Genomic DNA, 25,421 nt, shown 5'->3' with positions numbered 1-25,421 from the left:
ATTGGTGCTCCACTCCCTTTCCTGCTGGACATATACAGGAAGAGATGTATCAGCAGAGCCATCTCCATCATCAAAGACCCCTACCACCCATCGCATCACATATTCTCCATCCTGCCATCTGGGAAGAGGTACAGGAGCATTAGCTGCAAAACCAGCAGGATGCTCCTCAGCTTCTTCCCGCAGGCTATATGACTGATAAACGGACTTTGACCCCTGCAAAAGTATCGCGCACCAACCACCAACCTGGACACACTGCAGCAGAGCCACTGTCGTGCCGCTGCCGATCGGAGCGCCTGTTGATGTTTAGTAGAGAGTAGAGTGTTTAATTTGTTCATGATATATGTATTTTTATTTCTATTTATTTTTTACTGCACACTGAATAGACACTGGTTGAGCAACGTATTTTTGTTTCCTCTGGGTGTGTGAGTACTCGGGAAAATGACAATAAAGATATACTATACTATACTATACTATAGATATGCCCAGATATGGGGTCCAAAACTGCTCACCATACTCCAAATACAGTCTGACCACTGCCTTATAAAGCCTCTGCATTACACCCTTGTTTTTATATTCTCGTCCTCTCTAAATAAATGCTAACATTACATTTGCCTTCCTTACTAGTGATTCAACTTGCAAATTAACCTTTTGGGTATCATGCACCAGCACTCCCAAGTTGCTTTGTACCTCCGATTTCAGAATCCCTGCCCAGACAACTAATTTGACTTCCATGTTGTCGCTGTCCTTTTTGTACCTCAAGGGATTTGTAATTTATACATTATCAAAGGCTTGACTTTCCGGTCCACTGGGATTACTGACATACTGTAACAGAATTATAGACAATAGACAATGGGTGCAGGAGCAGGCCATTCAGCCCTTCGAGCCAGCACCGCCATTCAATGTGATCATGGCTGATCATTCCCAATCAGTACCTCGTTCCTGCCTTCTCCCCATATCCCCTGACTCCGCTATCTTTAAGAGCACTATCTAGCTCTCTCTTGAAAGTATCCAGAGAACCGGCCTCCACCGCCCTCTGAGGCAGAGAATTCCACAGACTCACAACTCTCCTCATCTCCGTTCTAAATGGCTTACCCCTTATTCTTAAACCGCGGCCCCTGGTTCTGGACTCCCCCAACATCGGGAACATGTTTCCTGCCTCTAACGTGTCCAAACCATCAGCCATGATCACAATGAATGGCGGTGCTGGCTCGAAGGGCCAAATGGCCTCCTCCTGCACCTATTTTCTATGTAACCCTTAACAATCTTATATGTTTCAATAAGATTCCCTCTCATCCTTCTAAACTCCAGAGTGTACAAGCCCAGCCGCTCCATTCTCTCAGCATATGACAGTCCCGCCATCCCTGGAATTAACCTTGTAAACCTACGCTGCACTCCCTCAATAGCAAGAATGTCCGTCCTCAAATTAGGGGACCAGAACTGCACACAATAATTAGGGGACCAAAACTGCACACAATTAGTCTCGGTTGCGATATTAGCTGCATTTTGGCCTGTTTTTTTTGGCATGGGGTATTTGTCCAGTGTCCCTGGTCACCTTAAATATGACCAGGCCCTGTCTTTTTGAGGCCTCTTCACACTCGCTTCACACACACTCATTCATATATCTGTACACTGTGAAGGGTGGTGAATCTGTGGAATTCAATGCCACAGAAGGCTGTTGAGGCCAAGTCAATGGATATTTGTAAGGCAGAGATAGATTCTTGATTAGTATGGGTGTCAGGGGTAATGGGGAGAATGCAAGAGAATGGAGTTAGGAGAGGTAGATCAGCCATGATTGAATGGCGGAGTAGACTTGATGGGCCAAATGGCCTAATTCTGCTCCTATCATTTATGTACATGAATGGATCGATTGTAATCATGTATTGTCTTTCCGCTGACTGGTTAGCACGCAACAAAAGCTTTTCACTTATCTCAGTACACGTGACAGTAAACTTCAAAATATAACAAACTAAATGATTTCTATTTTTGTTAAAGATCTATGCTGAGGAAGTAAAAGACAACCGAGTGGTAAATTTTGAAGCTCAAGCACGGAAATTGGATAACAAGGTGGGTATTGTGTACAAAAGTTGAAAATAAAAAAAAAAGTTTTGTTTTAAGGATGAGCAGTGGTGTGACATCTGCGTGAGCTCTGGCAAGTGAACGTGATTTGTTTGTCACATTGGGGCTTATTTTTACAAAGGCCAGTTAACCTATGCACATCTTTGGGATGTGGGTGACAACCAGAGCACCCGGAGGTAACCCACGTGGTCACAGGAAGGTAGACACAAAATGGTGGAGTAACTCACCGGGACAGGCAGCATCTCTGGCCACAGGAAGAACGTGCAAACTCCACACAGACAGCGCCCGAGCTAAGGATCGAACCTGGGTCTCTGACACTGAGGCAGCAGCTCCACCAGCTGTATTACTTTTGGTTTTTGGATGCCATTAAAGTAGTTTTGTACAGTTACTGCTCAAATGTATGGTACGGAAATAATATCTCTTGTACTGTTTCTGTTCTTGATGGTGATTAGGATTTCTTTGGGAAGTCAGATCCGTACCTGGAGTTCCACAAACTGACAGCAGAAGGAAGATGGCAAATGGTTCATCGAACGGAGGTAAGAACTAGTAACATAGAAAAATAGGTGCAGGAGTAGGCCATTCAGCCGTTTGAGCCAGCACCGCCATTCAGCCGTTTGATCATGGCTGATCATCCCCAAACAGTACCCCATTCCTGCTTTATCCCCATATCCCTTGATTCCGTTAGCCCTATATCTAACTTTCTTGAATACTTCCAGTGAATTGGCCCCCACTGCCTTCTGTGGTAGAGAATTCCACAGATTCACAACTCTTTGGGTGAAAATGTTTTTCCTCATCTCAGTCCTAAATGGCCTACCCCTTACTTTTAAACTGTGACCCCTGATTCTGGACTCCCCCCAACATCAGGACCATTTTTCCTGTATCTAACCCTGTCCAATCCCTTAAGAATTTTATATGTTTCTATAACAACCCCTCTCATCCTTCAGATCCTGAAGAGCTGATGACTTAATTCAACGTACTTATTAGGGGGCATTCTGTGTAGGAACAAACCATCTGTGTAGGAAGGAACTGCAGATGCTGGTTTACACCGAGGATCGACACAAAACAATAGAGTAACTCAGCGGGGCAGGCGGCATCTCTGGAGAGAAGGAATGGGTGACATTTAGGATGTGAAGAAAGGTCTCGACCCAAAACATCATCCATTTCCTCCCTCCAGAGATGCTGCTAGTCCAGGTGAGTTACTCCAGCGTTTTGTGTCTTCCAACAAACCATCTCCTAAGTTGTCCCTTCAAATACCTGTCGAGTGAGAACGGCAATACATGACACCATAGAAACATAGAAACATAGAAAATAGGTGCAGGAGTAGGCCATTCGGCCTTTCGAGCCTGCACCGTCATTCGATATGATCATGGCTGATCATCCAACAGTATCCCATCCCTACCTTCTCTCCATACCCCCTGATCCCTTTAGCCACAAGTGTCACATCTAACTCCCTCTTAAATATAGCCAATGAACTGGCCTCAACTACCTTCTGTGGCAGAGAATTCCACAGATTCACCACTCTCTGTGTAAAAAATGATTTTCTCATCTCGGTCCTAAAAGACTTCCCTCTTATCCTTAAACTGTGACCCCTAGTTCTGGACTTCCCCAACATTGGGAATAATCTTCCTGCATCTAGCCTGTCCAACCCCTTACGAATTTTGTAAGTTTCTATAAGATCCCCCTCAATCTTCTAAATTCTAGCGTGTGTGAAGTACCACAAGGGATTCAATGGCCTATCCCTAAAACAGATTAGATATTGTATAGTAGTAGTAGGCTCCTCTCGGTCATGACAGACCATGGGTGATGCATCCTAGTCGGATGCAAGCCTGGGCGATGTCATATGGAGGACAGGCTGTTGTCCATGCAGCACGTTCCCCCCGTCCCCCTCCCCCCCCCCTCCCTCCACGTCGCTGATTGATCCAAAGGAACAGCAGGGCCGTTACAGTTTGGCACCAGCGCCGTCGCAGGCTTTGTAGACAACGACAAACTGCCTTAGGGGCTCCGACTCCGGATTTTCTTGAGGTTTATTCCTGGAGCCTTTTCCATGACTGGATATGGCCACAAGGCAGAGGAGGTTTTAAATCAGAGTTTTCCCTCTCCTAGATGGACTGCCTTCCCAGGCTGACGAGCCCCACCTGCCCGAGACTCGTGGGGGCAGGAGCGTCTACCTTCCCGTGCAGGTCTATAGCATCTGCCCATTGCATAGATACGTGCATTTAAGGGGCTTTCCATCTGTTTCTAGTCTTGTTGAAACGTCCTGAGGTTAAACCAACTTGAAAGATCAAACAACTTATTTAAAAATAAATCTTAATACTACTGTTTTTGCAATCCAATGTCCTGAACTATCTAATTATAATATCTGAATGTCCTGTGCACTTTGCAACACTCCCCAGATCTGCATTGTTTCCCCCAATTTATACCAAGCTGGAAAGTGATTGCATTAAAATTAGTCCGGTCCTACACACTCCCACTAGTGGAAACATCCTCACTACATCCACTCTATCCATTTATGAAACTTACTAGACTAAGTGCAGACCCGTTGGGTCTGCTCCCCCAACGCAATATTTCTCCAATCACGTATAGCCTCCAACTGCGCAGGTGCGGCTCATTCCCCTCATCCCCCAGCACTCCCAACCCCTCCTGTTCACCCCCACTCTTCTTTCCCCTCTCCTCCTCCCCTCCCCAATCCCTCCCTCACCTCTCCCTCCCTCTCCTTTCCCCTACCCTCAGTCACTCATTCCCTCCATAACTCCTCTCCCCCCCTCCCTACCCCCTCCTATCCCTCTATCCCCCTCACATCCCCCACACTATCCCTCCTGACCTCCTCCATTGCCCTCCTCTCCCTCTATTCCAATTCCACTCCTTAATCTATTCCACTCCCTACCGCCCCCCCCTACTACCCCCCCCCCTCTATTCCCCGCCATACCCCACTCTCCCATCTCACCTCCCCCACCTTCCCCCCTCCCCCTCCATACCCCCTCCTCTCCCCCACTCCCTCCTCACCTCCCCAGGTTCTTTCATCTCTCCTCCTCCCCTCCTCCCCTCCCCCAATCCCTCCCTCACCTCTCCCTCCCTCTCCTTTCCCCTACCCTCAATCACTCCCTCCCTCCCTCCCTCCTTAAAAAGCAGCATCTGTACTTAAAGCCTGAACTAAGCCTGAAGTCCGATCCAAGGACAAGATGCCTAGCACTTCATATTGCCTTCAGGTATTCCCACTCCTGGATTTTCCTGATTACACTGTTGGATGAATAACTCGTTCCTGTGCTGTACTGTTTAGTTTAGAGATACAGCGCAGAAAACAGGCCCATCGGCCACTGAGTCCATGCCGACCAGTGCACTAACCCTAGATGCACAAGGGACAATTTACCAAAGCCAATTTAACCTACAAAACTGTAAGTCATTGGAGTTTGAGAGGAAACCGGAGCTCCCAGAGAAAACCCACACAGGTCACAGGGACTATGTACAAACTCTGTACAGACAGCACCCGTAGTCAGGATCGAACCCTGATCTCTGTAAGGCAGCAACATACCGCCACGCCACCGTGCCTCCCCACTGTTCTATGTACCTTTCCTTGATCAGCCATGATCATATTAAATGGTGGTGCTGGCTCGAAGGGCCGAATGGTCTACTCCTGCACCTATTTTTACAATGTTTCTATCATTGTTGCTAGCTTTGATCTGTCTTTCTGCGTATAATTTGTTATATGTACCTTTTCATATCTCTCGGTTCCCTCTCCGTCAGAAGTAGGGTCTCGACCCAAAACGTCACCTATTCCTTACTTCCAGAGATGCTGCCTGACCCGCTGAATTACTCCAACTTTTTGTGTCTATCTTCGGTGTCCACCAGCATCTGCAGTTCCTTCATACACATGTTCCATGTTCTATCTCCCTGGTTCACTTCATCACACAATCCCATTTCCAGCAATACCTGCAATTTTGGGCAATTTTAATAATTTTTATAAAGTGCTTGGTCTTTTTAAGATTTGAAAATGTAAACAATATGTTATGTTGCTAATGTTACCCTTTAATTTTCAGGTTATAAAGAATAACCTAAATCCGAGTTGGAAACCTTTTAAAATCCCTTTGCGATCTCTGTGCAATGGTGATTTTGACAGAAATATAAAGGTAAATTTATATTTTATCTATGCAGAAGCAGAAAAATAACAAAATCTTTTCACAATGCTTGCTTTTAAAATGATTATCAAGGAAATATTTTTGTAAGTCAATGCCATCAGTATTAAAAATATTGACTAGAAAGAGTAAATACTTTTTGTTGGCAATGAAGAAATAAAGGCAAGCAACAGATACATTGTCCTTTATACAAATAACATAATGACAGATGGCACAATGGGCTAAGTGTTCGGCTGGCAACCGGAAGGTAGCCGGTTCGAATCCCGCTTGGAGTGCATACTGTTGTGTCCTTGGGCAAGACACTTCACCCACCTTTGCCTGTGTGTGAGTGATTGGTGGTGGTCGGAGGTGCCCAGGGCAGCTGTGGCTACAGAAGTAGCTTACCACCACAGAGTGTGACTGAGGAGTGAATGAATAATGCGATGTAAAGCGCCTTGAGTATTAGAAAGGCGCTATATAAATCCCATCCATTATTATTATTATTATTATTTATGTTATGACATCGGATGGAAGCTGCATACCAAATCTCGTTGCGCTTATGTGCAATGACAATAAAATATATTATTATTATTATTATTATTGTTTATATTTTATTGTGGAAACAAGCAGCAAAATAACAACTTCAAGTAACCCTTGCTTTCCCTCTCCCTCCGTCCCTCCCTTATCCTAGTTCTCCAACTGGTTTCACTAGCGTCCTGATCAATTTTACTAATTGTATGTCTTGGTGTCACCTTCCACTCAGCAAACAATGAACTCTTCTTCTTCGCGTCCTAAAGTTGTAGGACAACTTGTTCTATTTGATCTTATTTGATTGTGCACTCCAGGTTGATTGCATTCATTGAAACACGTGAAGGTTGCACTCTCCAACCACAAAACAATGAACCATTCCACATTTCCTTGATCAGTCGTTTTCACATCTTACCTGTCCATGTCTCTAGTCTCCCCTGACTCGCAGTCTGAAGAAGAGTCTCGATCCGAAATGTCCCCCGTTCCTTCCGTGCAGAGATACTGCCTGTCCCATGGAGTTACTCCGGCATTTTGTCTCTTCGAAAAATAAACTTTTGTGTGAGAAATTTTATGATCAACAAAATGTTTATGAATGTTTATGTTATGTTTATGAAATTTTATGATCAACAAAACAACCCAAATTTCCACCAGCCTGGCTGTGTGGCAATAAATTATATCTAATCTAATCTAATCTAATGTTACTATTAAAAGTGCGGTTGATTTAAGCCAGTTCGTCATATGCTTCCATTTGTTCTCACATTTTCTATCACTACGAGTATTTTTGGAGCAAAATCTTCACGTGTGCAGGTTAAACCACATTCTTCCTGAATTCCAGTCTGAAGAAAGGTTCCGACTTGAAATGCAACCAATCCGCATTCTCCAATGGTATTGCCTGACCCGCTGATTTACTCTAGCACTTTGCGTTATTTTCCCTCCTGAATTTATCACCCAATGGCTTGTCTAGCCTGAAGGATCTATGAAGATGATGATGATACCGTTTACATATGTTAATTTAGTTCAGGCTTCAAGTACAGGTGACCAATTTAGTTTTTTTTCGAGATACAGCTCGGAAACAAGCCCATTGGCCCACTGAGTACATGCCGACCAGTGATCCCCGCACACTAACCCTATCCTATACACACCAGTGACAATTAACAATTTTACCAAGCCAATTAGCCTACAAATTGGTACGTCTTTGGAGAGTGGGAGGAAACCCACGCAGAAAAAGGGAGAATGTACAAACTCCGTGTGGACAGCGCCCATAGCCGGGATCGAACCTGGGTCTCTGGCGCTGTAAGGCAGCAACTCTACCGCTACACCACTGCGCCGCCCAACTTTTTCTTATTTTAGCATGGTTTGCTCATTGGTTGTGTGGTATACTTATTCTAGTATGATTTTCATCAGAAAGCAACCAAGCAATCTGCTTCAACCAATCTGCTATGATGGACTATTTTACATTCTAAATATTTTGTTCGTCTTTGCTTTCCTGTTTCAATTGTTATTAACTCTACTGTATTTAGGAGTGGAAACTTACCAAATCATGGAAGGTAGCGTTAACGTGGAGAGGTTGTTTCCACTAGTGGGAGAGTCTAGGACCAGAGGACACAGCCTCAGAATAAAAGAACGTACCTTTAGAATGGAGATGAGTTCATAAGTTCAAATGTTTTAGGAGCAGAATAAGGCCATTCGGCCCATCATGTCTACTCCCCCATTCACAGAGAGCAGGTACAAACTCCGTACAGACAGCACCTGTAGTCAGGATCATACCTGGGTCTCTGGCTCTAAGGCAACAAATCTACCGCTGCGCCACCGTGCCGCCTTATAGAAACATAGAAAATAGGTGCAGGAGTAGGCCATTCGGCCCTTCGAGCCTGCACCGCCATTCAATATGATCATGGCTGATCATCTAACTCAGTATCCTGTACCTGCCTTCTCTCCATACCCCCTGATCCCTTTAGCCACAAGGGCCACATCTAACTCCCTCTTAAATATAGCCAATGAACTGGCCTCAACTACCTTCTGTGGCAGAGAATTCCAGAGATTCACCACTCTCTGTGTGAAAAATGTTTTCCTCATCTCGGTCCTAAAGGATTTCCCCCTTATCCTTAAACTGTGACCCCTTGTTCTGGACTTCCCCAACATCGGGAACAATCTTCCTGCATCTAGCCTGTCCAACCCCTTAAGAATTTTGTGAGTTTCTATAAGATCCCCCCTCAATCTTCTAAATTCTAGCGAGTACAAACCGAGTCTATCCAGTCTTTCTTCATATGAAAGTCCTGACATCCCAGGAATCAGTCTGGTGAACCTTCTCTGTACTCCCTCTATGGCAAGAATGTCTTTCCTCAGATTAGGAGACCAAAACTGCACGCAATACTCCAGGTGTGGTCTCACCAAGACCCTGTACAACTGCAGTAGAACCTCCCTGCTCCTATACTCAAATCCTTTTGCTATGTAATTTGATAGAAAGAAATGTGAGGAATTTCAGGTGTAGAGTACAACCGGTTGACAATACTGTACAGCACATTTGATGTTATTGACTAAAAGTGAACATCCAGACAATATTTTTTTACGCCTCTCATATTTTGTAAGCCTCCATTTTTGCTTTGTTTGGCTACATCAAAATGCTAACTGTGCCCATATCTGCTATATCTCTTTGATGGTTTGTCTGCAAGTCTACTTAGTTTTTCTGTGCTTGTACCACAGATTTTCTGGATGAATTATAAATAATCCAAAATGCTCCAAACAGCAAATTATGTTAATCTGTCGAGGAATGTTGTATTCTTCAGTAATATTAGTCATACGGTGTGGAAACAGGCCCTTCGGCCCAACTTGCCCACACCAACCAACATGTCCCATCTACCCTAGTCCCACCTGCCTGCGTTTGGCCCTTATCCCTCTAAACCTGTCCCATCCATGTAGCTGTCTAAATGCTTCTTAAATGTCACAGTTGTCCCTGCCTCAACTACCTCCTCCGGCTGCGTATTCCACAAACCCACCGGCCTTTGTGTGAAAAAGTTACCCTTCAGATTCCTATAAAATCTTTTCCCCCTTCAACTTAAACCTATGCTCTCAGGTTCTTGATTCCCGCACTCTGAGCAAGAGACTCTACCCGATCTATTTCTCCCATGATTTTATACACTTCCATGAGATCACCCCTCATAGAGTACCAGCCTGCTCAACCAAAGAGTGGGCGTACTAGTAATCGCAGATTAAGGGCAGCAGTGTACAGAAATCTGAAAACAGCAATTTCTGCAGTTTCCAACAAAACTAAACTTTAATCTTTTACAGGTGGATTGCTATGACTACGATAACGATGGATCACATGACCTAATTGGCATATTTGAGACAAATATGACCAAACTTCAGGATGCAACATACAGCTCACCAGTAGGTTTTACATTGGAAATGCAGTCAGAAACTGTTTATTTGTCCTTGTAATGTTTGTGATTTTTGAGCGTGTTTTCTTTACCTATATCTTAGCCCTTCCATATTTCTGTCTAATCGCTTTAGACTATCGACTTTAGAGATACACCGCGGAAACAGGCCTCACAGCCTCACCGTACACACTAGAGACAATTTAGTTTTTTTTAACCAAAGCCAATTAACCTACAAACCTGTACGTCTTTGGAGAGTGGGAGGAAACCAGAGCAACTGGAGAAAACCCATGCGGATACAGGGAGAATGTACAAACTGCGTATAGACAGCGCCCATAGCCAGGATCGAACCTGGGTCTCTGGCGCTGTAAGACAGCAATTCTACCACTACACCGCCCAACGTTTTCTTATTCAAGCATGGTTTAAGTGTGGTATGCTTATTCTAGTATGATTTTCATCAGAAAGCAACTAAGCAATCTGCTTCAACCGAATCCTATGATGGATTATTTTACATTCTAAATATTTTGTTAGTCTTTCTTTGCTTTCCTGTTTCAATTGTTATTAACTGTACTGTATTTAGGAGTGGAAACGTACCAAATAATGGAAGATAGAGTTGATGCGGAGAGGTTGTTTCCACTAGTGGGAGAGTCTAGGACCAGAGGACACAGTCTCGGAATAAAAGGATGTACTTTTAGAATGGAGATGAGTTCATAAGTTCATAAATTTTAGGTGCAGAATAAGGATATTCGGCCCATCAAGTCTACTCCTCCATTCAATCATGGCTGATCTATCTTTCCCTCTCAACCCCGTTTTCCTGCCTGCGCCCCATATCCCCTGACACCCGTACTAATCAAGAATGAGGAGGAATTTTTTCAGAGAGTGGTGGATCTGTGGAATTCATTGCCACAGATGACTATGAAGGCCAAGCCAATGGATATTTTTAAAGCGGAGATTAAGAGGTCCTTGTTTAGTAACGGTGTCAAAGGTTATGGGGAGAAGGCAGGAGAATGGGGTTGAGAGGTATAGATAGATTAGCCATGATTGATTTGCGGAGCAGATCGATGGGCCGAATGGGCTAATTCTGCTCCTATAACGTATGATCTTATGAATTCTGGTGTTAGGTTTTTCCAAGTGCAAGTTTTGCACATATCTTGTGGTAAACACTCATAGTGTTAAAGATTAATATCGTAAAGATACTCTTCTGCTATATTCTCTGACAATGAATTCAACTTTTGAGAATAGTCTCTTCTCTTTGATAGAGTCTATCTTGCAGTTAAAATCAGACGAGTAATGTTTCTCTAACTATTTTTATAGATTCACATTTGGGTTAGTTTATTTTCATACACACCAAATGCAATGAAATCCTTGTACACGTAACGCTCAGATTAATTAGTATACATACATGATAAACACAACAATGAATAGAAGGGAAGCTAGACATTTCACTTTATCTTGCACTAAACATTATTCCCTTCACACTGCGGATGGCTTGAATGTAATCATGTACAGTCGTTCCACTGACTGAATAGTACACAACAAAAAAGCTTTTTACTGTACCTCAGTACACGTGACAAGAATAATAAACTAAACTAAACTGTACCAACTTTGCATTTCTGTTGACAGCTTTTGTGGTTAACCTTGTATTATAACTTATTGAAGGAAAAAGTGTCTAATTGTCTAAATGTCTAATTCTAGTTAAAGTTTATAACTAGCCTGCCTCCACAGTCACTCATTTGATCACCTTCCCACTATCATTTTGTGGCTCAGTTGCCTAAACTAACTCTCCTTTCTTCCCCTTTTTAAAGTTTTTTATTTCCCTCCTTTTTCCAAACTTTGGATCTTATTTTCTAACGTCTCTTGTGACTCATGTTTGATTTCTGTTGAAGGGTGAATGGGGGCTTCAGTGTGTTAGAGTTTGGCAAAAAAATATTGCAGGATATTGCGACATTCCTTGCGTGAAACTCACTTGCTCCTTACACAAATCTATGCTTACTCACATAGTTTCTTTGACTGTTTGACCTTGGGTGCTGTCTGAAATTGGTTGGTGTTGTATTGTTTGCTTTTCTTTTATTAATTAACATAGTCTCATTTACCCTGGAAACAGACTCTTGGGCACACCGAGCCCACGGCGACCTGTTCACACCAGCTCTGTGTTATCCCATTTGCACATCCACTCCCTACACACTCAGGGCAATTTTTACAGAGGCCAATTCACCTCTGAACCTGCACATCTAGTGGATGTGGGAGGAAACCGGAGCCCACGCATGCACAGGGAGAAGGTGCAAATTCCACACAGACGGCACTCGAGATCAGGATTGAACCTATGCTGCTATAATGTTTTAAACTTCCATCCTTGGAATAAGTCATTTTATTCGGCTTCACAAATAAATGTGGATGTTAGGAAGTTGCAGGGTGACCTGGACAGGTTGAGTGAGTGGGCAGATGCGTGGCAGATGCAGTATAATATAGATGAATGTGAGGTTATCCACTTTGGTGGCAAAAACAAGGGGGCAGATTATTATCTCAATGGGAGGTACACAAAAATGCTGGAGAAACTCAGCGGGTGCAGCAGCATCTATGGAGCGAAGGAAATAGGTAACGTTTAGGGCCGAAACCCTTCTTCAGACTGATGTAACCCCTTATCTCAATGGGGTTAGGTTAGGTAAGGGGGAGGTGCAGCGAACCTGAGCGTCCTTGTACATCTGTCACTGAAAGGTGGCTTACAAGTACAGCAGGCAGTGGAGAAAGCTAATGGAATGCTGGCCTTCATAACAAGAGGATTTCAGTATAGGAGTAAAGAGGTTCTTCTGCAGTCGTATAGGACTCTGGTAAGACCACATCTGGAGTATTGTGTACAGTTTTGGTCTCCTAACTTGAGGAAGGACATCCTTGTGATTGAGGCAGTGCAGCGTAGGTTCACGAGATTGATCCCTGGGATGGCGGGACTGTCATATGAGGAAAGATTGAAAAGACTAGGCTTTGTATTCACTGGAGTTTAGAAGAATGAGGGGGGATCTTATAGAAACTTATAAAATTATAAAAGGACTGGACAAGCTAGACGCAGGAAAAATGTTCCCAATGTTGAGCGAGTCCAGAACCAGGGGCCACAGTCTTAGAATAAAGGGGAGGTCAATTAAGACTGAGGTGAGAAAAAACTTTTTCACCCAGAGAGTTGTGAATTTGTGGAATTCCCTGCCACAGAGGGCAGTGGAGGCCAAGTCACTAGATGGATTTAAGAGAGAGTTAGATAGAGCTTTAGGCGCTAGTGGAATCAAGGGATATGGGGAGAAGGCAGGCACGGGTTATTGATTGGGGACGATCAGCCATGATCACAATGAATGGCGGTGCTGGCTCGAAGGGCCGAATGGCCCCCTCCTGCACCTATTTTCTAATATTTTCCCTCTTGTTTTGCAGGCGGAATTTGAGTGCATTAATCCAAAGAAGAAACAGAAAAAGAAAGGTTATAAAAACTCAGGGATTGTGAGTTTTAAATTGTGCCAGGTAAAAAACATTGGTTTCTGTTATTCGGGTATCGTCATCGGGTGGAGCCATGCGCGGCAGCCTCGCCAGCAGTTTGTCCGACCTTTCATTATTTTTGTTATTTTTAGTCAAAGTATGTTTTTGGAGGTTTCTTAGTCTTTTTTATCTGGGGGGTGGGGAGGGGGAAAAGGGGGAAACCGTTTCCCAGGCACTACCTGGTTGTGGATGTGAATTTTCTCCCAGTCGCATCTTCGATTTCCCCCCCCTCGCTGCCTACAATCTGGATTGGCGTGGCCTTTCCTGCCGGAGACCGGCCAGAGCTTCAGCAGCGGCGCAGCACTGAATTACCATTGCCGAGCGGCAATGCCTTACCGGGGATCGCCGTGTTGGAACTCCAGAGTGTTGGGCCTGCTGCTTTAACACCACGGAGCTGTGGTTTGCGGGGCTTCCACCTGCGGGCGACGCTGACTTGACTTCGCGGAGGCCTGGGATCCCTTGCCGGGGGTCGCCAGCGTTGGAGCTCCGTCCAGCTCGGCCTGTGGACTTCGGGAGCCGGGGTCTCCGGTAGGAAGTGGCCGAATCGGAAACTCCAAGCCGCGAAGAGTGTTCCGATCCGTTCCGACGTCGGAGCTCCGATCATCCCGGCAAGAGGGCCTGAACATCGGGCTGCCGTAGCGGCGACTGCGGAGGGTTCAAAGGCCCCAACCACGGGTGAACAATGAGGAAGATGACTGAACTTTATTGCCTTCCCTCACAGTGGGGGAACGCTGTGTGGGGGATGTTCATGTTAAACTCTATCGTGTATTATTTTCTTTTTATTCGTATGGTAACTCAAATCTCACTGTACCAATAGGTGCACGTGACAATAAATGTAACTTGACCTTGAACTCGGACTCAGACTTGAACTTGAACTGTTGGATTTCTAAGGAAGGAATTTTCCCAACAATGGTTTGCTTGTTTTGCACTTTATCTCTAAAGTTTTAAAGTCTAAGACTGCATTTCGTGCCAGGATTGAACTGGCACTGGATTTTATGAACTAATTATTTTGTATTAGTAGACTGCAAGCAGGTAGAAACATTGTAGAAAGTTTAACAATTTGCACTATGATCTGGAAGAACTAGTTGGGAAATTGGGAACTGGAAAGTGAATAAGTGTTGAATATAAAATGGTAGATGTTCTGGGCTACAATTTGTCACTTTGTAATTGGAAAATTTTAAGCTACTGTAAAAGTTGCTGGAGAAACAATGTCCTTTAGGTTTTCAAATCAATATCAAAAATGAGAAAAGCAGCATGACTAGATAATAGTTTCCAAGAGAGAGAAATATTTATCGAGATCATGTTGATGGGAAATATTTGAGGGTGTGTAGGAAAGAACTGCAGATACTGGTTTAAATCGAAGGTCGAGAAAATGCTGGAGTAACTCAGCGGGACAGGCAGCATCTCTGGAGAGAAGGAATGGGTGACATTTTGGGTTGAGACTCTTCTTCAGACTGATGTCAGGGGAGTTGGCAGTACAGAGATAAAATGTAGTCAAGTTACATTTTTTGTCACATGCACCCTTTGGTACAGTGAGATTTGAGTTACCATACAGCCATATTAATAAAAAAGAACACAACACTTGATAGGGTTTAATATAAACATCCCCACACAGCGGAATCAACGTTCCCACTGTGAGGGAAGGCAATAAAGTTCAGTCATCTTCCTCTTTGTTCACCTGTGGTCAAGGCCTTTGAACCCTCCACAGTTGCCGCTACGGCAGCCCGATGTTTCAGGCCCTCTCGCCGGGATGACCGGAGCTCCGGCGTCGGAACGGAAGAACACTCTCAGCGGCTTGGGGTTTCCGAATCGGCCGCTTCCTACCGGAGACCGCAGCTCCCAACGTCCACAGGCCGAGCTGGGCGGAGATTCAACGCTGGCAACCCTCGGCAAAGGATCCCAGGACTCCGCGATGTTAACTTCAGCGCCGCCCGCGGCTGGAAGCTCCGCAAACCACAGCTCCACAGTGTTCAAGTCAGCAGGCCCAACACTCCGGAGCTCCCCTGTACGGCATCACCCGCTCCGCGATGGTAATCCAGTGCCGCGCCGCTGCTGAAGCTCTGGTCAGTCTCTGGCAGGAAAGGCCATGCCAATCCAGTTGGCAGGCCGCGATGGAGGGGGGCGAAGATGCGACTCGGAGAAAAGATGCATCCTCGACCAGGTAGTGACTGGGAAACGGTTTCCCCTCTTCACCTCCCCACCCCCACAAAAAAATGACTAAGAACCCTCCAAAAACATACTTTTCGACATACTAAAAATAACAAAAAGGGCGAAAGGACGGACAAACTGCTGGCGAGGCTGCCACGCGGCACCACCCTTGACAGTAAGACGGGTGGGAGAACAGAGAAAGAGAGGGAAAGCAAGGGCTTTCTATAGAGGATTATTTGAAGATATGGAGACAGCAATGAAGTGATTGGAGGAACATGTTAAGACATTGGAGTGAGTTTGTACAATGTCCCCTTTTCCTCAATGTTTCCTGCGCTTTCACATCTTGATATATGCTAGATGCATGCGTCTGCCTGCAAGTGTGCAAACATAATTCATGTTTGGAAATGTAGAAGTAGTATTGGAAAAACGAGAGTGGTTCCACCAGATCATAAATTAATAATTAACCATTGAAAGACATTGGAATTTAGATTCTTAGAATTCTGATGAACTGCTTAGAATTGATACATTATCCATCACTGATATTAACAGCCCTTAATTACTTGGTTTATTGCTTGCTCTTTTAAAAAAAGTACTATGTTAGTACTTCAATTTTCTAAAACCATTGTTTTAAGTAGGATGGACAGAAAAATGATGATCACGGTCTCTGCAGTTTCATTCCTTGATTCTTTGGAGAGCATAGGAGCTTGAATTTCTTAATTCTTTGCAGCCCTTCATTTGGGCGTGGTGGTTATCCACTTTCAACAATGCTGCACACTTCGACACCGACTATCTTATTATCTTTATACCTGCCAATATTTTCCAATTGTTCTTTTTGTGAGACCATCCTTTTCATTTCTACAGAGATAGCCAAGAGGTATTCAACAACATGCAAGATAGACAATGGACATAGTCATTCATTCATAAGTTTCCACTCAATCTCTGAAAACGATGAAATTAATTATTTGGTGATTCGACCCTGTTAAGAAACATGATAAAATGTGGATTTCTTTTCAAATAGCAAATAAATGTGCATCTATTGTGTAAGAGAGATGAAGGCTGAAATCGTTTAAATCACACAGAAATGCCACTGGAAGTACCTTTGGCAAACATTCACTCAAGAATCGCAATGCTGCATTAGTTCCCTGCTGTTTATTTTACAGGTCGTGAAGGAGTACACTTTCTTGGATTACATTATGGGAGGCTGTCAACTAAACTTTATAGTGAGTAACATTCACATTGGTAAAACGGGAGGCGCGGTGGCGCAGCGGTAGAGTTGCAGCCTTACAGCGCTTACAGAGACCCGGGTTCGATCCTGACTGATTTACGGAGTGTGTACGCTCTCCCTGTGACCTGCATGGGTTTTCTCTGAAAACTTCAGTTTCCTCCCACGCTCTAAAGACGCACAGGTTTGTAGGTTAATTGGCTTGGTATAAAAAATGTAAAAATTGTCACTGGTGTAAGATAGTGTTAATGTGCGGGGATTGCTGGTCGGCGCAGTTTCGATGGGCCTGTTTCTGCGCTGTATTTCTAAATTAAACTAAAACTCCAATTTAGTCTCTGTTTTGCTAATATTTTTACCGATTCTCAAAGCAGATAGATATGATTCACAGGCATGTACACACCTGCCTGCAAATGTTCAAAGATAATTCATGATTGGGAAAGCTAGAAGTAGCATTAGAATAACACTAATGCAAAAAGAAAAGTGATTCCATCAGATCCTAAATGAATAAATACATGTTGATAAACATCTGTCGATACAGATGGCTCTTCAGATGAAATGTATCCAAAGAGAGTTCTATAAAGGCAATTTACAATTTGGGTTTAATTTAGCAAGTTGATAAATATAGTCATACAGCGTGGAAAAAAGCCTTTCGGCCCAACTTGCCCACACATGTCCTTTTGAGTTCCACCTACCTGCGCTTGGCCCACATCCCTCTAAACCTGTCCTATTCATGCACCTGTCTAATTGTTTCTTAAACGTTGCGATTGTACCTGCCTCAAATACCTCCTCTGGCAGCGCGTTCCATACACCCACCACCCTTTGTGTGAAAAGGTTACCCTTCAGATATCTGCAGACAAAATGTGTATGATGAAACTGCACATGCTGCTTTATGCCGAAGGCAGACACAACGTGCTGGAATAACTCAGCTGGGCCAGGCAGCATCTCTGGCGAAAAAGGATGGGTGACGTTTACAAAGTATTTAGTGACGTTTCAGGTCAGAAACCTTCTTCATACTGGATGCAGAAATACCTGCATTTCTCTCACCATGGGTCATAACTTTCAGAAACCTTGCTCAGTACCTTTGCAGGCTTTCTCCATTGAGATGATGCGTGTTACTCTGCGCTCGTGTTATTATAGAAGTCATCAAAGCAATTCTTGCAAAATGGGGAAAATAGCTATTTTGTGATAATTGTGACATTTGCATTACCAAATGGCTGTACAAATGCAGCATGGGTGCAATGGACCTGGGATGGGTATTTAGTGACAGTCATTTATGGAAGTGATTAATGTCTTTGGAGAAAACAAAAACGCTGGCAACATTTTGCCATGAATACCCTTTACACGTGCTGGGTGTTTCCTGCACACCATTTCTCGGAAAACTGTGTGCAGTTTTTCTGCTCCCTTGCCATCCATCTTTATCATATCTGCCCAATCCTTGCCAGCATTTCCCTGTAGTTGAAAGTGTAATTGTGTGATAATTTAAAGGGTACTATCGGGTGACGCAGTGGTAGAGTTGCTGCCTTACAGCCCCAGAGACCCGTGTTCATTCCTGACTACGGGACCCCCGTGACCTGCGTGGGTTTTCTCCGGGTGGCCTTTGACTCAACTTACCCAAATATACGCTAATGCTAATACGGGAATTTGGATTCCTGAAGAAATGAATGAATGAACGAATGAATACTTTATTTTCACATCTGACTAGTCACAGTGAAATTCTTTGCTTGCATACCCAAGGTATGCGAATAGTCGCCACCTAAAGGGCACCAACAGTGTTACAAAATATCCTGCACCTGATCCTTTGTTTTCACCACCTCCTCCTCACTCCATGTCCACCTATGTTCTCTCCCTCCTTCCCCTCTCCCTCCTTCCCCTCCCCCTCCTTCCACTCCCCCTCCTTCCCCTCCCCCTCCTTCTCCTTCCCCTCCCCCCCACCTCATGGTGGTTTTCCCACGCTGTTCCTTCTTTGGTCCCGGCAGCACGACGTCGACCACAGGCGCCCTCATCGACTGCCGCCGGGACCCCCCCTCATGCCTTCATGGCGCCTAAGTGTCCATGGAACTAAGTCACATTACACAACAGAACATATCAATATTGTAGGTTGATAAAATTGCTGGATAAACTCAGCGGGTGAGGCAGCATCTATGGGGTGAAAATAAAAGGCGGCGTTTCGGGTCAAGACCCTTATTGGACCCGAAACGTCACCATTTCCTTCGCTCCATAGATGCTGCATCACCCTGCTGAGTTTCTCCAGCATTTTTATCTACCTTCGATTTTTCCAGCATCTGCAGTTCCTTCATAAACATATCAATATTGTGCTGCTTTTGGAACTATCACTTTCATGATTTAAAGGGTTTTTTTAAATGGCTTTGGGGGTGATCACTATTGCTATGAACACTGGAAAAATTACCAAGGAAAATTGTCTACACCTGTTTGTTTACCAAGATGAATGTGAGCCATTGGCTGTCCAAAATACACTTTATTTTCTTCTTCCGGTAACTCTTTTCTTGTTTTCCAATTTGTAGGTTGGAATTGATTTCACAGGTTCTAATGGGGATCCTCGGTCACCAAACTCGCTGCATTATTTAAATCCAAATGGATTTAATGAATATCAGATGGCAATCTGGGCCATTGGAGCGATCATTCAAGACTATGACACGTAATGTATTCTGTTTTGTCAGCATAGTATTCTTATATGTTCAATTTATTTGCAAAGCTATTGCCCCCAGTGTGTAGAGAGTGGATGGAAAAGTGGGATAGCTTGGAACTCGTATGAAAATATGAATTAGTAAATCTAATGTGTAACAGATTTGTGAGGGCAGGTAACATAAAAACATAAACAGCGGCAATACTCTGCATATCAGGGAAATGGTTAATAATTCTGTCAGAACTGGGAAAGTGAGAAAACAAATGGGTTTTAAGTTCAAAAGGTGAGGGTAGAGAGAAGGAATGTCCTGACAGAATTGGAGAGAGTTCCATTAACACACCTGGAGTCATAGTCATGCTGCACGGAAATGGCCTTTGGCTCAACTTACCCACAGTGGATTGTCACCTTGTCGTGGTGGAGAAGCTTGTGTGGTCCTGAGATCCTGAGAGCGATGCCGTCTGGAGCTATGCTCCTGGTAGGGGGACCCATGGCGGTAAAGTTGAGGAGGAGGTCTCTGACAAAGAGCAATCCAACCAAGACAATAGACAATAGGTGCAGGAGTAGGCCATTCGGCCCTTCGAGCCTCAACAGTGGAACAGGCGGAGGACGATGGCTGACTTTAGTGGAGTGTCACAACGGCTGGAAAGGCGGATGAAGGCTGCAGCAGAAAAGGGTCCCTTGGACGGTCGTCTTGGATTCCATGCCTCTGGATCCTGACCCAGATCTGTCAAGGACCGTGGGGTGGCTGTCTGTGCACCAGTCTCCCCACGTTAAACAAAGTCACGCACTGGCGTCCTCCATGAGAGGACAGTCATACTCGTTTTGAGTGACTGCCGATGACCCATAGTGACCATGAAGCCCCATTTACACTGGTCCCACCTGCTTTGGGTGTAAAATGGAAGGTGGGGAATCATTTGCACAATCTCGTGATTGCTTTTGTTCAACAGTATTTTAGTAGCCGATGCAAAATTATGTTAAGAATGATACGATATTAATATAATTAATATTTTGATAACTTGTTTTTTTTTTTAATTGATTACATGCTCAATGAACTTTGCATTCTATCATTTTTGGTACTCCAGCGATTTACGGGCAGACCTTTAATTCTATGCTTACAGAGACAAATTATTCCCAGCATTTGGATTTGGTGCCCAAATACCACCTAACTGGCAGGTAAATATCAAAATACAGTCGATATTTTGCATAAATATGTATTCAAATGAAAGATTTTTGTAAATGACTTGTACTATGCAGTGGCTTTTTTCCTGCAGGTATCACATGAATTTCCACTTAACTTCAATCTTCAAAATCCATATTGTGGAGGTAGGGAACATTTTATTCTGTAATAGTTTTGTAACTGAGGAGAAGAGGAAGATATTGTTAAAATATCCTTTCTTTTTCTTGTAGGAAGTGTGTTGTTCATCGGATGCAACATTGCCATCCAATTAATAGATGTTTTATTTTGAAAGCTTTATTTGATAAAGTAATCATTAATTTTCCAATGTACAATAGTGTCCATCATATTTGAGGTAGCTGTCCCTTTCAGAATTAAGTATGTAAGAAAGAACTGCAGATGCTGGTGAAATCCTTCTCTCTATAGATGCTCCATTCCTTCTCTCTATAGATGCTGCCTCACCCGCTGAGTTACTCCAGAGTGTTGTGTCTACCTTTCAGAATTAATCTGACTTGATTTTCTTTTGCATAGAAAGTAGAAATGTACCGCCTATTTGTGACTAACAAGATGCAAAGTTAAACTAATCTCATCTGTCCGCACATAATCTGTTTCTCTTCTCTTCACCCAATACATGATCCTTCTGCTTAATACATTTTAAAATATCCATCAGATATTGCCCACCTTTCTGTTTGTTTTGTTTTGCCTTTTACTCCTGGCTAAGGTAACTAATGTTGAGAGATGAAGTAGACACAAAATGCTGGAGTAACTCAGCGGGACGGGTAGCATCACCAGAGACGCTGCCTGTCCCGCTGGGTTACTCCAGCATTTTGTGTCTACCTTTGATTTAAACCAGCATCTGCAGTTCTTTCTCACACACTAATGTTGAGATGAGTCCATTGGGTACGAGCTTAGACATGTTGGCAGACTGCTACACGTATGAACTTTGTATGTACATTGTCCACTAATTGCCATTGAGTGGACACATTCTGGAGATTCAATGTTACTTGGCACAAGTCGTGAGGAGGAAGAACCCAACTAATTTACTACATTTTCCATCCAGTACACTGATTCATAATGCAACATGTCCTTTTTCCAAATAAGCAACAATCAGATTATCATGTAACTGGATAATAGGTGTTGATTTAAAAATTCAATTATCTTACGAAAGATCAAGGAACATGCTTCGACTGGGCTTATATTCAATGGATCGACTTGGCTTATATTCACTGGAATTTTGAATGATGAGAGAAACATATAGAAACATTTGAATTATATAGAAACATATAAAATTCTTAAGGATTGGACAGGCTACATGCAGGAAAAATGTTCCTGATGTTGGGGGAGACCAGAACCAGGGGTCATAGTTTTAAGAATAAGGGGTAGGCCATTTAGGACTGAGATGAGGAAAAACCTTTTCACCCAGAGAGTTGTGAATCTGGAATTCTCTGCCACAGAAGACAGTGGAGGCCAATTCACAGGATATTTTCAAGAGAGAGTTAGATATAGCTCTTGGGGTTAATGGAATCGAAGGATATGGGGAAAAGCAGGAACGGGGTACTGATTTTGGATGATCAGCCATGGTCATATTGAATGGTGGTGCTGTCTCGAAGGGCCGCATGCGCGTATTTTCCATGTTTCTATGCTGAACAATTTCCTTGAAGTCTAGAAGGGGGGAAAAAAGAATTTATTCACTTTTTTAATCTGAGAATTGGCATCATTTTTATGCTTCATATTAATCCATACATGCAGTGTACTTTGTAAAATGTCGAAAAGGAATGATAATTAGAAAAAAGAAGGAATTCGAACCGAAACATCATCTATTTGTTGCTCCAGGGATGCTGCCTGACCTGCTGAGTAACGCCAGCATTTGGTGTCTATCTTCGGTGCAGTTCCTTCCTGCACACTGAAGATATTACAGTGTGATTTTCTTTGAGCTAGCTCGTCAATTAATGGTTCTTGAGTACAAATATATGATTTTTATGTATTAAATATAATGATATAAATCATTATATTTAAAGTAACACCACAGCAATGACTACATTTTCTCAATTGGTCAACCATCATGGAAGAGGCTCGTCAAGAACTCAACCTCATGTTTACTTTTCATATTTCTTTGACAGTAAGAGGAAAATAATCTTTTTAAAAAGATTCCGTGTTTGTGAGGCGGTAACTCTTTTGGAAGGTGGTACTGTTGGAAGAATGTAGCTCACCAGCACAAATAACCCCACTGTAATTGTTATTTTTTTGCCCAAAACGACATAAAGAAACAGAAATATGCCATTCAGCCCCTCATGTCCTATCTTCTGTACAATAAAATCATGGCTGCTACCACATTGCCACTAATCAGGTTAACATGACTTAAAATTTTACATCATAGACTTACAATTGACACAAATTGTACTGTTTTAATTGTCCATTATTTAGATTAGTTCGTAAGACATAGGAGCAGAATTAGGCCATTTGGCTCATTGAGTCTGTTCCACCATTTGGACATGGCTGATCTATCCTTCCCTCTCAACACCATTATGCTGCCTTCTCCCCTGACCTTTGACGCCCTTACTAGTCAATCTCCACTTTAAAAAATACCCAATGCCTTGGCCTCTACTGCCTTCTGTGGCAATGAATTCCACCCTCTGGTGAAGGAAATGTCTCCATTCTACCTGCATGTCCTCTTATTCTGAGGCTGTGCCCTCCGGTCCTAGACTCTCCCACTACTGGAAATATCCTCTCCATATTCACTCTATCGAGGCCCATCTAGATTGTAAATAGAAGCAAAAGTGAAACATTAGTAAATGTCTTTAGCTGAAGATGCGTTCCCTCTACTTTGCAGTTGTTACTGCTGTTTCAATAATGGTTACCTCTTAACTACTGCTTCAGAATGTTTACAGCACGGGTGGGGCAGCGCTAGAGTTACTGCCTTATCGCGCCAGAGACTCGGGTTCAATCCTGACACCGGGTGCTGCCTGTACGGAGTTTGCATGTTCTCCCTGTCACCTGCTTGGGTTTTCTCCAGGTACTCCGGTTTCCTCCCACACTCCAAAGACGTACAGGTTAGCTTCTGTAAATTGTCCCTAGTTTGTCGGACAGAACTAGTGTGCAGCTGATCGGTGGTCGGCGTGAACTCGGTGGGCCAAAGGGCCTGTTTCCGCGCTGTATCTCTAAACTATGCTGAATCACATTTTTTTTTAAAAAGCTAACTGGGGGCTAGCAGAACTTATGACCAAAATTAGAATTACATTTAAGGATTTCAGTTTAGAGTTACAGCACGGAAACTGGCCATTCAGCCCACCGGGTCAGCGATTCCCGCACATTAACACTATCCTACGCCCCCTGGGGACAATTTTTACATTTGCCAAGCCAATTAACCTGCAAACCTGTACGTCTTTGGAATGTGGGAGGAAACTGAAGATCTCGGAGAAAATCCACGCAGGTCACGGGGAGGAAGTACAAACTCCGTACAGACAGCACCCGCAGTCGGGATCAAACCTGGGCGCTGCATTCGCTGTAAGGCGGCAAATGTACCGTTGCCCCACCGTGATTTTAGTACATTTCTTTTCTTAACAATTAATTTTGTTCTTCAGGGGTGCAAGGGATAATTGACGCCTACCGCAACTGCCTTCCTCAAGTCAGGCTTTATGGTCCGACAAACTTCTCTCCAATTATAAACCATGTGGGGAGGTTTGCAGCTGCAGCAGCTCAGCAGCCCAAAGCTTCTGTAAGTATTCCTCCCGTTACACACCAACTAACTTACATCTACTAGGTATGTATCTGGACTTTCAAAATGCCTTTGACAAGGTCCCACACAAGAGATTAGTGTGCAAAATTAGAGCACATGGTATTGGGGTTAGGGTATTGCCATGGATAGAGAACGGGTTGGCAGACAGGAAGCAAAGAGTAGGAATTAATGGGACCTTTTCAGAATGGCAGGCAGTGACTGGTGGGGTGCCGCAAGGCTCGGTGCTGGGACCCCAGTTATTTACAATATATATTAACGATTTACACGAGGGAATTAAATGTAACGTCTCCAAGGTAATGGATGACACAAAGCTAGATGGCAGTGTGACCTGCGGGGAGGACACTATGAAGCTGCAGGGTGACTTGGATGGGTTGGGTGAGTCGGCAGAAGCAATGGCAGACGCAGTATAATGTGGATGAATGTGAGGTTATCCACTTTGGTGGCAAGAACAAGAAGGCAGATTATTATCTGAATGGTGTCAGATTAAGAAAAGGGGATGAGACCTGAGTGTCCTTGTACATCAGTCACTGAAAGTAAACTAGGAGGTACAGCAGGTAGTGAAAAAAGCTAATGGCACGGTGGCCTTCATTGCGAGAGGATTTGAGTATAGGAGCAAGGAGGTCCAACTGCAGTTGTACAGGGCCCTGGTGAGACCGCACCTGGAGTATTGTGTGCAGTTTTGGTCCCCTAATTTGAGGAAGGACATCCTTGCTATTGAGGAAGTGTAGCGTAAGTTCACAAGGTTAATTCCCAGGATGACAGGACTGACATATGATGAAGGAATGGGTCGACTGGGCTTGTATACTCTGGAATTTAGAAGTATGAGAGGGGATCTTATAGAAACATACAATTCTTATGGGATTGGACAGGCTAGATGCAGTAAAAATGTTCCCG

At 43.7% G+C, this 25,421-nt stretch overlaps 1 protein-coding gene across 4 annotated transcripts in view; it reads left to right on the top strand.

The window, feature by feature from the left end:
• Positions 1-25,421, top strand: part of cpne3 (copine 3) — a 51,035-nt gene that overhangs the window by 15,276 nt on the left and 10,338 nt on the right. For all 4 annotated transcript variants that reach the window (XM_033020178.1, XM_033020179.1, XM_033020180.1 and 1 more), the window contains 10 exons: positions 1,993-2,064; positions 2,529-2,612; positions 6,111-6,200; positions 10,002-10,100; positions 13,502-13,588; positions 16,912-16,971; positions 19,496-19,629; positions 20,736-20,790; positions 20,889-20,940; positions 24,373-24,506. In XM_033020178.1, the coding sequence (XP_032876069.1) occupies positions 1,993-2,064; positions 2,529-2,612; positions 6,111-6,200; positions 10,002-10,100; positions 13,502-13,588; positions 16,912-16,971; positions 19,496-19,629; positions 20,736-20,790; positions 20,889-20,940; positions 24,373-24,506 (867 nt within the window). The remainder of the gene's footprint in view (positions 1-1,992; positions 2,065-2,528; positions 2,613-6,110; positions 6,201-10,001; positions 10,101-13,501; positions 13,589-16,911; positions 16,972-19,495; positions 19,630-20,735; positions 20,791-20,888; positions 20,941-24,372; positions 24,507-25,421) is intronic.

This window comes from Amblyraja radiata, chromosome 4 (genome assembly GCF_010909765.2).
Source record: "Amblyraja radiata isolate CabotCenter1 chromosome 4, sAmbRad1.1.pri, whole genome shotgun sequence".
Lineage (NCBI taxonomy): Eukaryota > Metazoa > Chordata > Chondrichthyes > Rajiformes > Rajidae > Amblyraja > Amblyraja radiata.
Note: the sequence above shows the minus strand (reverse complement) of the source record. Positions and strands in the feature narration are given on the sequence as shown.